This window comes from Octopus bimaculoides, chromosome 4 (assembly GCF_001194135.2).
Source record: "Octopus bimaculoides isolate UCB-OBI-ISO-001 chromosome 4, ASM119413v2, whole genome shotgun sequence".
NCBI classification, from domain to species: Eukaryota; Metazoa; Mollusca; class Cephalopoda; order Octopoda; family Octopodidae; genus Octopus; species Octopus bimaculoides.
In genome coordinates, this window is record NC_068984.1 from 20,647,462 (window position 1) to 20,661,428 (window position 13,967).

The 13,967-nt window shown below is 37.3% G+C and overlaps 1 protein-coding gene across 1 annotated transcript in view; it reads right to left on the minus strand.

Annotated features, from left to right (window-relative positions):
• LOC106876307 (sprouty-related, EVH1 domain-containing protein 2) overlaps positions 1 to 13,967 on the minus strand; it is a 195,420-nt gene that overhangs the window by 79,662 nt on the left and 101,791 nt on the right. Inside the window, exon 2 of the mRNA XM_014924802.2 lies at positions 4,956 to 5,160. Within this exon, the coding sequence (XP_014780288.1) occupies positions 4,956 to 5,160 (205 nt within the window). The remainder of the gene's footprint in view (positions 1 to 4,955; positions 5,161 to 13,967) is intronic.

Consider the following 13,967-nt stretch of genomic DNA (forward strand, 5'->3'; position numbering starts at 1 on the left):
AAACACATCAATATCGGTTGTCAAGCAATGCTGGGGGAACAAACACAGACACAAACAAACACACACACACATATATATATATATATATATATATATATATAGAGAGAGAGAGAGAGAGAGAGAGAGAGAAAAAGAGAGAATGGGTTTCTTTTAGTATCTGTCTACCAAATCCACTCACAAGGCTCTGGTAAGTCTGACACTTGCCCAAGGTGCCATGCAACAGGACTGAATCCAGAACCATGTGGTTGGGAAGCGAGCTTCTTACCACACACCCACACCTGCACTTATGTATATGATAACCAATAATAAATTTCACAATTTTGGCTAGGAAAAAAAGTCACAAACAATTTATGGTGGCCAGTAATAAAGTCACAATTAATTTATGGGATCCAGACAAAACCCCTGTGACTTTTGGAACTGGATATGTATAGGGGTGACAGGTGACCAGTAGCAGTAGTTGACATTACTGGAGGGTGGTTTCCATTGTTTGGCCCAAGGTTTGCTCTCATTGCAGAGATCTATTATGAAAGGTATCCCAGTATTTACCATCGGTCTTAAAAATTTTTTTTTTTTGAGATGGCAGGGTGTGATTTAAGAGAGATTTGACTGCTATTTCAAGCATGTCAAGCAGCCACACAAAGAATTCTTTGCTAGAGGGCAACTGCTACTTACTAGTGGCAAAAAAAAAAAAAAATAATAAGAGGAAACTAGTGAAAGCTATAAGTGACGATGGTGTGGGAATGTTTGTGATGGTGGTATTGGTGTAGTAGTAGTAGTAGTAGTAGTAGTGGGAGTTGAAAATTGTACAGTAGTATGAGAGATAAATAATAATGATGATGATGATGATGGGCAATAATAGTATGGATGGTGATGGTAGTCCACTTTCTAGCATAGTAGTAGTAGTAGTAGTAGCAGCAACAGCAAAGGTAGTAGATAATATTTTTAGTGATGGTGCCTAAGAGTTGTGAATAGCAGAAATGGTGAGGTGGCATTGGAAGGTGGTGGTGGTGGTGGTGGTAGTAGTAGTAGTAGTAGCAACAGCAATAGTAACAAGTGATCTTGGTTGGGTTTTAAGATGTCTAAAAGCAGAGTGAGAGAAAGGGTATGGAAAGTCATGGTGGGGGATAGGGTTGAAAGTGTGGGAGGGAACAGGTAATCTTGTAGGAGGTTGTGGTGGTGATGTGAGACGGTGGGGGGTAGAGCAAGTAAACTTAAGCATGGAGGGTATTTGCCAAAAATAACTTCTTTCCTCTGCCTCTTTAACCAAAGATTGACAGGAATGTGGAAGAAGTCAGTGTGGCTTAATTAGTGAGAGGTGCATGTGTGCATGTGTGTGTGTGTGTGAACAGTGAGAGAACAAAGCAGGTTCAATCCCATATGTGGAACATGTAAGATATTTATTTTAAAGTTATATTTTGAGAGAGAGAGCAGTCTTCTCAGGTCATGGAAACTACCCATTATTAGAAACTTTTTGCCTTATATATATATATTTTTTTAAATTTTAATATATCACATTGCTGAAGACTATCTTTGGATGTGGTTGAACATCGTTTTTAGCAATAACTTACTATGGGCCATACTTCTACTATGTTTGGGGATTTTTTTGGGGGAATATCTCTTCCAAAAGTGTTTTTCTTTTCTTTTTGTTATGTGACCTCCAATAGTGGTGAGGTCAGTATGGAGAGAATAGCTACAAGACAAGTGCATTTCTAACCATCTCACAAAAAATTTCAAACCTTACTGCTATATAAAAGTACTCTGTGGATCACAGACCAACGAGAGAGTCTCTATATCAGTGCTTCTCAATTAGGGTCCGTAAAAGAATATGTTGATAAATTTATGTGCAATAAACTGGTTATACTTCTACAATGCGTGGAGGCGCAATGGCCCAGTAGTTAGGGCAGCGGACTCGTGGTCATAGTATCGCGGCTTCGATTCCCAGACCGGGCGTTGTGAGTGTTTATTGAGCGAAAACACCTAAAGCTCCACGAGGCTCTGGCAGGGGATGGTGGCGAACCCTGCTGTACTCTTTCACCACAACTTTCTCTCACTCTTACTTCCTGTTTCTGTTGTGCCTGTAATTCAAAGGGTCAGCCTTGTCACACTGTGTCACGCTGAATATCCCAGAGAACTACATTAAGGGTACAAGTGTCTGTGAAGTGCTCAGCCACTTGCATGTTAATTTCACAAGCAGGCTGTTCTGTTGATCGGATCAACTGGAACCCTTGACGTCGTAAGCGACGGAGTGCCAACAACAACAACTTCTACAATGCACAAGATATTTTAACAATTTTTTAAAACATGGAATGTCTACAAGGATCCATCCAAATAAAATAGGAAATAAAGGGGTCCATAGGTAACAATTGGTTAAGAATCACTGCTGCATATGCTTGCTGAACCTGCTAGAAATAGCAATCAATTTTTCATCACATTACACCTGACTGGTTTACAGTAAATACATTGCTTGTAAGCTTTATAGCCTGGTAATTTCAATACAAGGTAATTAATCACATAGCAAACTGAAATAATAAGAGTAAATAGATCACTATATTCTTAATCTACAGAGTAAATATGTTGCATTTCATTAATAATGAAAAAGAAAGTCAATTACAAAATCCCACCCTACTATGATCTGAAAATTTTAAGAAATCTTGTAGAAGAAGCACTTAAGAATTAGGATCTTTGTGGCTTTCGTCACTGTTTACAATTTTGTTCCAATGGTTTTCAAAATTTCGTATATGGATTAAGTTTTGTATAGTAACTATGAAAATGAAATTCATTTTTTCTAAGAATCCATAATTAAAAAGTTTAGCCTTTAAAATTTGCAAAATTTGGGTATTTTAGCCAATCAGAAGCGAGTCTTTTACACATCGCCGTGGTGAAAAACTCTGTTTCCATAGTAACCAAAGATGCTGTGCATATGCACAAAGAGGAGATATGAGAAAGATAATCTACTATAATAATACTCATGTTTTTCTCCGTCACAACATATGAATGAGAAAGAAAGGAAGAGGTGATGGCAAACTGGTAGCAGGAGGTTTCATGTGTGTGTATGTAAAAATATGTGTGTGTATGTAAAAGTAGGTATGTGAATGTGTGTGTGCAATGGAAGTGGGATGGTGAACAGTCAACTCCACTGTCCCCACTTGTATCTCAGTAATTTTCAGAGAAATGCAAATACAAACATACCATGATGGGCTTCTTTTAGTTTCTGTCCACCAAATCCACTTGCAAAGTTTTAGCTGACCCATGGTTATAGTAGCTTACCCTTGCCCAAAGTGCAGTGCAGTAGAACTGAATCCAAAAATTGGATGTTAAAATAATGATTATAATGATAATGGTATACATTATATCAGATTGAGGTTAATATTCTAGAGCTAATTTATAAGGCAGTGAGCTGGCAGAATTATTAACACAGCAGGCAAAATGTTCAGCAGTTCAGATTTTGCTTTCCATCCTTTCAGGGTCAATAAATAAAGTACCATTTGAGCACTGGGGTTGATGTAACTGACTTTTTTAACCCCTTCCTTGAACTAACTGGCCTTGTGCCAAAATCGGAAACCAATATTTTAGAGCTAATTTTAAAAATAATGAAACGTTTAGTGTTGGAATGACTTTATATTGAGAGTAGAGACAAATTTATTGTAAAGTTCCTGACTGGAACTTCAAATATTCTGCCCAATGGTTTATTCAACCAGCCAAAGATGCTGTTAGGTAAAAACTGAAGTCCCAGTACCCAGTCCATATGAATTTTACAACACACACACATACATACAGAACCAACTACTGGAATTAATAGTGGGAGGGAAGATAAGTGACTTGAAAGTGACTGAGGGGGGAAAAAAAAAAGAAGGATGTAAATGCAAATATAAATAAAGTGGTCTAGGAGATAAGGGGTGGTGTCTGAGAGAGAGAGAGAGAGAGAGAGAGAGAGAGAGAGATAGATATATATATATATATATATAGAGAGAGAGAGAGAGAGAGAGATGATAGAAAGAGAAAGATGAACAACTTTCATTCTCAGTGGTAACCTAGTAACACAAGAGGTGTAACAATGTGTGTGTATATGTATGTAGGTCTTAACAACAGTGTGTGTATGTCCTTTAGCAACTGACCAATTACAAGATAACTAGCACACATTGGCAGTAGCATTTAGACACATGACTATTAAATACTGTTTGTTTATTTTTGCTTTATTCTTGTTCCTGTTCTGTGTGTATCTCTCTCCCTCTCTCTCTTCCCCCTCTTTTTGTAATCCATGGAAGTTAGTGTTTCCCATCAGCAAGGCATCATTTAAACAAATTTTGCATTTCAAAAACCTGACAGACATATGGGACAACCTCATAAAGACCGGTGTGGATGTAGGTTAAGTTTTCGTTAATTTTTGGCAGTGCAGACCCTGGCAGAAGTAACTCATTATATAAAGAGATAAAGGGTAGCATGTGCAGGGTAGGTGCACAAACTTTTGGTTTAGCCTTGTTTCTCTTCTGTGCATGCGTCTTTTCTCTCTTTATGTAATAATCCATGGAATTAAGTAAGCAGCAATTAAACAAGCTCTCATTATCATCATCATTGTTTTAATGTCCACTTTTTCATGTTTGCATAGGCTGGACAGAATTTATTGAAGCAGATCTACTATTAGAACTTTTATCATTCTTTCACTGGTTCTACTCAATGTATTTTGCCCTAAGCAATGTCAGGACACTACTTTTAAACGTACTTTGTCTTTACTTTGTTGATTGTCTCACATTGACCAAAGTTAAAAGGCTTTGGTCATTTGGTCAGCATAAAGAATGAACAGTGGAACTGAACCCAAAGCCATAAGTTTGTAAATTGGACTTCCCAATCACACAACCATAACTGTGCCCTTGCATAAATTTGAGATCGCATGTTATGAATACTGAAAGAAAGAAGATAAAAAAAATGAAAATATATAATGAGAGATTTATACTTACATTAGCATCTACGATCCTTTCTCCATAAATAATGTAATCGTTATGTAAGTCCACCTCCCTTCCACTGCCTCCACTACCATTGCTCACAGTTGGAATTGTTTTTAGGCAAACATAACTGAGGCCCCCTCCATTGAGCGGCACCCACCCCCCACTAGAGTCATCTCTTGTCATGACCTGTGCCCTAACTCGCACAAGGTGGTCACCACTGCAAAAGAAAGAAAAAAGAAAACAGTAAATAACATTTGTAATTTAAGTAGGTTAAAAAGAATAAAGTTTATAAAGTAAATGGAAAAAAAAACTACAAAGAAAAAATAAAAGTTAAGTTGTTGATGTTGTTTAGTCACAGAGAAGACATGGTTGACCAAACACATGATTAAAAGCATTCCAGATGTGACCATCTAGCCTTATTTTTATTCTTATTTTTTTTTCAGACTGAATCTAGGACTGCAATATCCAAAGTATCTTACTTTCTAAAAGACAGTGAGGAGTGCTGCAGGGGACATTTGTAGCTGCATTAAGTTTAAATAAAGGAACAAAGTGATAGATTTAAAAATAAGGCCAAATGGGACTGTGTAATATTCATGCCCTACCAATCCAAAGGATATTAATGGTGTAACTGAAGGTAAATGGTTCAATAGGAAATTGAGCCAGTGTACAAGCCATACAGGAAACCTCTACATGGTCTCTCAACATGCAAGGAATGCATATGAGATGGATTGGTTGATCATGACATGAATGTTTTTGATCACAGATCTACTCAGAGATGATCAGGGCCTAAACAACAACAATAAAAGCAACAAGGTATATATAACCACAGCTGCAAAGATGGACAATACACAGATATTTCCAATGCTTTACTGTTCATTTGGTTCCAAGTAGATATCATACAACTGTTTCTGAAACACAAGTATCAGAACTGATTTGTTTTTGTTTCAGCAAAGGGAGATAACTGCACTGCACCCACCTGTAGGTGGAACCTCATTGGTCTGTTGTGCATCCTGCAAAAATTAGCAGCCAGACAGTCTCAAATCACACTACACATGTAGGAAGATCATGAAGCTGAAACAATTTTGATTATGTCAAATCCAATTCCACAAACTGAAGATCAAGTATGTTCCAGACTTATTGTCTTATCCAACTCATCTTTTTGTATATCTATGTGCCCTTCCTATTTTTAAGACAGTAGATTAGCAGTTTCAGAGGAAACTTGGTTGATAATAAAAAAAATTCAAGCCAAGAAACTAAGCAGAAGCTTTCTTATTTCCAAGAAATGTAGAATGGAAAGAGAAGTTTTCCATTGAACCAATTCCATAATCCAGTTTTAATTCCTGATTTCAGCACCCTCATCTCTCTCTCCCCCACACTCTCCCCCTCTCTCTCTAAACATACACACATGTATGTATATGTGTATATATATGTATGTATGTCATCAGCATCATGTACACACACACACACACACACAAACATAATTTTATGAGAAAAAGCATGAACATTATATCTTCCCAGCTCTCCACTCCTGCTGAATTCAAAAGAGATAATCCCCTCATTAATAGATGGTACTAATTACAAACAATCAAAAAGTTGATAATTGATTATTTATTTCACAAAGTTGTTTTTGTTATTGCTGTATGATAATGGCTGTTGGTGGCTGTAGTGGTGAGGGTGGCTGTAGTGGTAAGGGTGGCTGTAGTGGTGAGGGTGCTAAAAACGAGGCAGTACATAACTAATTATAACAAAAGGGAAGCTCAATGAAAGAGCATGTGAGAACACGCACACGCACACAAACTTTCATATATATATATTGTAAAAGCTGGTGTTGGTGGTAATAAATGTGGTGATTTATGATGATGATGATGATGAAGAAGACAAATGTAGTTAGGCAGCCTGATCATGAGAGCTGGTAGGCAACAATAACAACAATTAGTGATGTCCTTTCCAAATGTAGCAACATCGTCGTCGTCGTTTAACGTCCGCTTTCCATGCTAGCATGGGTTGGACGATTTGACTGAGGACTGGTGAAACCAGATGGCTACACCAGGCTGCAATCTGATTTGGCAGAGTTTCTACAGCTGGATGCCCTTCCTAACGCCAACCACTCAGAGAGTGTAGTGGGTGCTTTTACGTGTCACCCGCACGAAGGCCAGTCAGGCGGTACTGGCAACGGCCACGCTCATCTCGCTCGAGAAACCTCATGTGTCACCCACACAAGAGCCAGTCCAGGGGCACCGGCAACGATCTCGCTTGAAAATCCTACAACAACCCCACACAAGAGCCAGTTCAGGGGCACCAGCAACGATCTCGCTCAAAGAAATTTCATGTGTCACCCGCACAAGAGCCAGTCCAGGGGCACTGGCAACGATCTCGCTCGAAAACCCTCATGTGTCAAATTACATATATCACACTCATAACAGTTAATCTTCCTTACATGCACAAGCCCCTCCCACCACACATACACACTCTGCATAGGTAGAATATTATTATTTTTATCAAGGCAGTAAGCTGGACAAAATGCTTAGTGCGATTTCATCCAGTTTCTTACAGTCTGAGTTCAAATTCTGCCAAGGTTGACTTTGCTGTTTGTCCTTTGAAAATAAAATACTAGTGAAGTACTAGGATTGATGTAATTGACAAACTCCCTCCTCCATATATCAGGCCTTGTACCTATATTACAAACCATTATTATTAGTATTCTACTGAGGCTGACTTTATTGAAATGAGAGAGCATCTGTACAGTTCCTTCGCTTGGTTTATTTGTAATAGCAATCAATCATATGACATTCTCTTTCCAGTTTGTCTGAACAGGTGACGTGATCAACCATCCTAACAGACTCCTAAGTATTCACTTCTGACTCTAATGACAGTTTATATATGAGACTGAGAAGTAGGGGTTGATCAGACACACTGCCATACTTTGCAAGCACTGATGATGATCTAAATAGTGTGACAGCATCAGATAACTAAACATAAAAATTAGTGTCCAGTAAAACACCATCAACTGATTTTGATTCAGAGCCTGGTGTAGCCATCTGGTTTCACCAGTCCTCAGTCAAATCGTCCAACCCATGCTAGCATGGAAAGCAGATGTTAAACGACGATGATAAAGTTGTACACCTTAGAGTTTATAGAAAAACAAAGAAAAATGCAATGCTGTGGTGTTCATGAGGTTATGTAAGTGATGAAGTAGTGTAAGTTAAGAATGCTGATTGCATTAACAAAGAACTGAGGCATGGGTGAGGGCATAACTTACTCTATGAGTGTCATAGAAAAATTAAAACTACCGTAAACCCAACATAGAAAGAGTACTTAATATGAGAGTAGGGAAATAGCAACATAGAGTATGGAAATCACCCTCATTTTCCATTATTCAATGTTCACTCTTCCATGCTTGCATGGATAAGCCCAAATTTGTCAAAGCTTTTTTAGATGGCCAAATGCCCTTTTCTATCTCTAATCCTCACCTGTTTCCAAGCAAGGTAACATTTCCCTATGGCCAGACATGTTTTTCAGGGGAGACTCGAAATGAACAACTTTGCTTGGATGATAATGATGCTCATTTACAACCATCGCAGGATGTCAAGACAAGGACACACACAAATACATGCCCTCACACACACACACACATATATGGTTACAACTAGCTTCTTCTAGTTTCTGATTTTCAAATCCACTTACAAGGCTTTATTTGGCCTGGGGCCAGAGCAGAAGACACTAGCCCAAGATGCTACAGAATAGGAATTGAACCTAGGACCACATAGTTTGAAAGCTAGCTTCTTAACCACACAATCACACCTATTTATATTTATAGAAGCACAGTAGATAAACCATAGTTGCAGTATTTATATTGGGAGTGAGGGGAACTAGATGCAAGCTTGTAAGTATAGAAATTGTAATAGACCTTTGGCTGAAGCTTGTAAGCATAGAAATTGTAATAGCCCTTTGTCTGAATAAATATATAAATACCTGTAGACAAGATACTTTAGTTTGCTAATGTTAAGCTATTGGCCTGCCAACAGGTATAATTTCTATTTCATGCTTTAATGGTTTATAGCAGCTGGAAGGGACATCCAAGTAGTAGAAATACTAGCTCCAGTAATATATAATTGCCCAAATTTACATAAATTGTCCCATCCCATCTCATCCCATCCCACTCATGTAAACTGTAAAAAGAAAAAAAAAAAACCAAAACATGTAAGGGATGGAGTAAACACATATAAAAGATGTATGTGTATGTGTGCATGTGGGTGGTGGTAAGTACAATGTGCTGAAATAGCAGCAGCGGCAGGGCAAAAGCATTAATAATACTGACCTACTTTGTAACAACCATACACCACCAATATTGTCACAAAACAGTCATTTTCTTGCCTTCTTTTTGAAAATTACATAGCTTTCTCCTAAGGGGTCAAAGAACCTAATTGTTAAGTTGACCTTTCATTTCAGGTCTACTGCGACATAATAATATTGACCTTCTTTGTAACAAAAAAAAAAAACAACTTAAAAAACAAATGAGACCAAAACAAAACAAACCAACAAAGATACTGCACAACTCTAGAATTTCCTGATCCTTTAAGTTTCATAATAATTGAGTGGACTAAATACTGAAATAGCACCAATTTTGTAATACCTTTGTTATGAAGTTATAAATAGGACAGACTTAAGGATTAACCTGGTTCTTCTTTTTTTTTTTTATCTTTTTGAAATAATGATGATTAAGATGTATAAAGTTTCAGCATCATCATCATCATCGTTTTAATGTCTTCCACTTTTCTATGCCTACATGGGTCAGATAGAATTTGTTGAAGAAGATTTTCTATGCCCAGATGCCCTTCCTCTTGTCAGCCCTCACATATTTTCAAGCAGGGTAACATATCTCCATGGCCAGACATGTTCTTCACAGAAGAATGGAAATGAATGACATCACTTGTATGACTTGATGGTAAGACAAGGACATACACACACACAATATATGTATATATGCATATATGATGGGCTTCTTTCAGTTTCTGTCTATCAAAGCCACTCACAAGGCTTGGTCCAGGGCTATAGAAGAAGACACTTGCCTAAGTGTTTGTGCAGTAAGACTGAGTTCAAAAACACATGGTTGGGAAGGAAGTTTCTTAACTACACAGTTGTGCCTGCATCCCAAAAAACATAAGAGAAAACAACAAACAAAAATGCAAATCATTTTTGTGCTAGACAATTGTACTACATAAAATCATTAGTGGCATTAAGTCATTTACATAATTGTCAGGAACATGATGCAAGTGAATCCTGAAAAACCCAGTTGTTTATATGAAGAAGTACTAATAATTGATTCCAATTTAGGTACAAGGCTAGAAATTTTGAGGGGAGGGATCAGTCAGTTACAGATATATCAACAGGATTAAAACTCTGAGTATAAAGAGCTAGAACAAATGCTGCAAGGGATTTTTTTTGAGGCTCTAAATGAATCTGATAAGCTGCCATATTAAGGAGTATTAATGGTGTTTTCAAATCTGGACGCAAGACCAGTAATTTTGAGGGGAAAGAGTTAGTTGATAGCATCCAACCAGTACTTGACTGGTACTTTGTTTCATTGACCCCCGAAAAGATGAGAAGCAAAATTGACCTTGTCAAGATTTGAACTCAGACCATAAAGAGCAGGAACAAATACCAAATGCCATAAAGTATTTTCCCAATTCTGGCATATTGTCACCTTAGGAAGAAGGCCAGCAATTTTTAGAGGGAGAAGGTGAGTTGATTACACTGACCTCTGCTAAACTGGTACTTATTTTATTGACCCCTGAAAGAAAGAAAGGCAAAGTCAACCAAGGCAGAACTTAACTCAGAATAAAAGAGCTGTAAGAGACACTGTTAAGCATTTTGTCTGATGCACTAAGTATTCATAGCTCACCACTTCAAGTTCTAATAATGGTTACAAATTTTGGCACAAGGCCAGCAATTGTTGGGGAAGGTAGAAGTCAATTACATCAACGACAGTGTGACCCCGAAAGAATGAAATGCAAAGTTGACCCTAATGACATTTGAACTCAGAATTTTTCTGGTGCGTCTACCAAGTTTTCATGCCCAAGACACACCTAATGCTATAAACAGTGTTGCTACAATTCAATCAAGACTTGGGGGCTCAAAGCAAGGCAAGTAACAAAAGCATTAGTGTTTCACTCCTTGTTGCAAATCTACTAGTTTTGATTTATTTGTTTTCAACAAACTTTTTAAAGTTGTTGAGCTGAAGCAAAGCTATCTGATCAGTGATGCAACATAGATAACAAGGCTTCTTATTTCAATCACCTGCAAAGTATTTTTAGAAAGAAAAAGTAACAAGAAATGTAACTCCTGGATATTTTCTTTAAAATATTTCACACGTGATTGAAATAAACTTATATAATTAACCCAAGAGCGACTCTTGGCACATAAATCAAAACATTTTAAGAATCAAATTGCTATGAAATTGATGTGGGCTACATATAACATGTGCATACCCTCTTTCCAGCTGTCTTCTATATTTTTTTAATAAGAAAGTTCCAAACAAAGTAGCCACTTAATGTAAGAGACTATGAAGATGGAAGAATTAAGACAAGAGTTCAAGTCATAATTAAAGATTTATGTCAAAATCTGGTTTGTTATCACAGGACACCCCTTCCTGGTGCCAACCCCCACTTGTTTCTGAATGAGGTAGAAATCAGCCCAGTCTATCAAACAATAAGCAGCCAAACTTACACAAAGAACTGGAAACAAACAATAGCATTTGAATGTGACTTTTGTTTACAAAACCATTCAACATGTCAAGACGAAGGGGAAATATGAGCTTACACAAAGACACATGCACACAAACACTCACATGCACACACAACACATGATCATAGGTTTCTTAAGTTTCTGTTTACCAATTTTACTCACAAGGAATTGGTTGACCAGCAGCTATTGTGTAGGACATTACCAACAATGCCCACACAGTGAGATTGAACTCTCGACTACATGGTACCAAAAGTGAACTTATAAACACAAAGCCATGCCAGTACCTTAAGGCAAGGGTCGCAATCATATAACCTTTCTGTGGGGCCTCTAAGACAAAGAGAAAAAGGAGGAAGGGAGGAAGGAACCATAAATCATGGTTTATTCTCAGAATGGCAACCTGGTTTCCAATACCTGCAATAGGATGGATCATACTATAAACACCCAAGGGTCAAATGGTGGTAGTAAACTGGGCGATGGATTAGGTGTAAGTATAGCCTGTCTGACAAGCTGCCATAGATTTTCTTTCAATTCAATTTCACACAAAAGACCAAGATTGATCCAGGTTGTAATGGAAAGCCCACAATAAAATTGAACTCAAAATCACGTGGTTGCAAAACAGGCTTCTAAACCACATAGTAATGACACTACAACCATATTTCAATGGATTAGGCAAATAAAAGCAAAAGCAACAAAGAAACAGAATACTCCCCCCTCCCAATATCTAAATTACTAGGAATCTTTATGCACATAGAAACAAAAATAATGACAACAGGTGAAAAACGTATGCATGCACACATATATACACACACGTGTGACATTATAAGTACCAGTTTCAGATGCAGGAGGAGAGGGGAGAGAAGTAGTACTTATGTCTAATATAATTTATATTAAAATCTTAGCAGTCAATTTATAATGTATACCTCTGTATGTATATAAGTGTGTCTGTGTTTACATGTGCATATACATACACAAAAATAAATGATAAACACATACATGAACACACACACACGTATATACATACATACATACATACATACGTGTGTGTGAGTATGTATGTTGGGAGGGAGGAATGTGGAGGAGGAGGAGGAGAGCTGTGATATGTAGTAAATGCTAAGCAGAAAGTCCACTTGAAAGCAGATATCGGTTTGTCGTTGTCTAAGAGTGTAAGCCTTAAGTATTTACATAACTAAGGACTTCGTCAGTGTCAGAGAAACAGTTAGGTCACAGGAGTTTCAAGGAAAATTGGGGATTAGTTATGTCACACATTTCAAGATGTAGATTAGTTATGTCATAGAAATAGGTTGCACTATGACTAATTTATCTTGGTTATTTAAGAGTCAAGGGGAACACTTATGGTAATCTAAGAGTATACACTACACTCGTTACCTAGAAACAAAGCTTTCTTGATACAATACACACACACAACTGTATGTGAGTGTGTAGGTACACATATAAATACCCACATATACATATTTATGCATGTTTATGTATGTGTGTATATATATTTGAGGGGTGGGGTGTATGCTAGGTATGATAAAGGGTGACCATGGTATGTCAAATGATAGTGGTTGTGGAGGTGGTTACGATAATTAAAAGTGGATTTATTACTAAATTTGTGTTTGTACTACTCCAGATAAAAACCTCCATGTTCACAGTTATATTTAGTATAGGTGTGTACGATTATATATTTAGATTGATCTAAATAGTTTTGTAACCTATATATGTCTGAATGTATTGATAACTCATACATGTGTATGTATGTGTGTGTGTGTGTGTGTGTAGATATATATATATAAAATATAAAGCATACATAACATATATACATGTGAGTGTTTATGATTGTGATGATGATGATGATAATCATCATCATCAATATCTTTGTTACCTGAACACATGTTCAAGGTAAGTAACTTGTTGTAGCTTTGAAGATTTGGTTTGCTCAACCTCATCAGTCTGATGAAAGCAAGCAACCCAAACCTTTGAAGTCACTGTTAACCTTTCCACGTAAAAGTTATACGCACATATACGTATATATTATATATAGGCGTAGGAGTGGCTGTGTGGTAAGTAGCTTGCTTACCAACCACATGGTTCCGGGTTCAGTCCCACTGCGTGGTACCTTGGGCAAGTGTCTTCTACTATAGCCTCGGGCCGACCAAAGCCTTGTGAGTGGATTTGGTAGACGGAAACTGAAAGAATCCCGTCGTATATGTGTATATATATATATATATATATATATATATGTATGTATGTGTGTATATGTTTGTCTGTCTGTGTTTG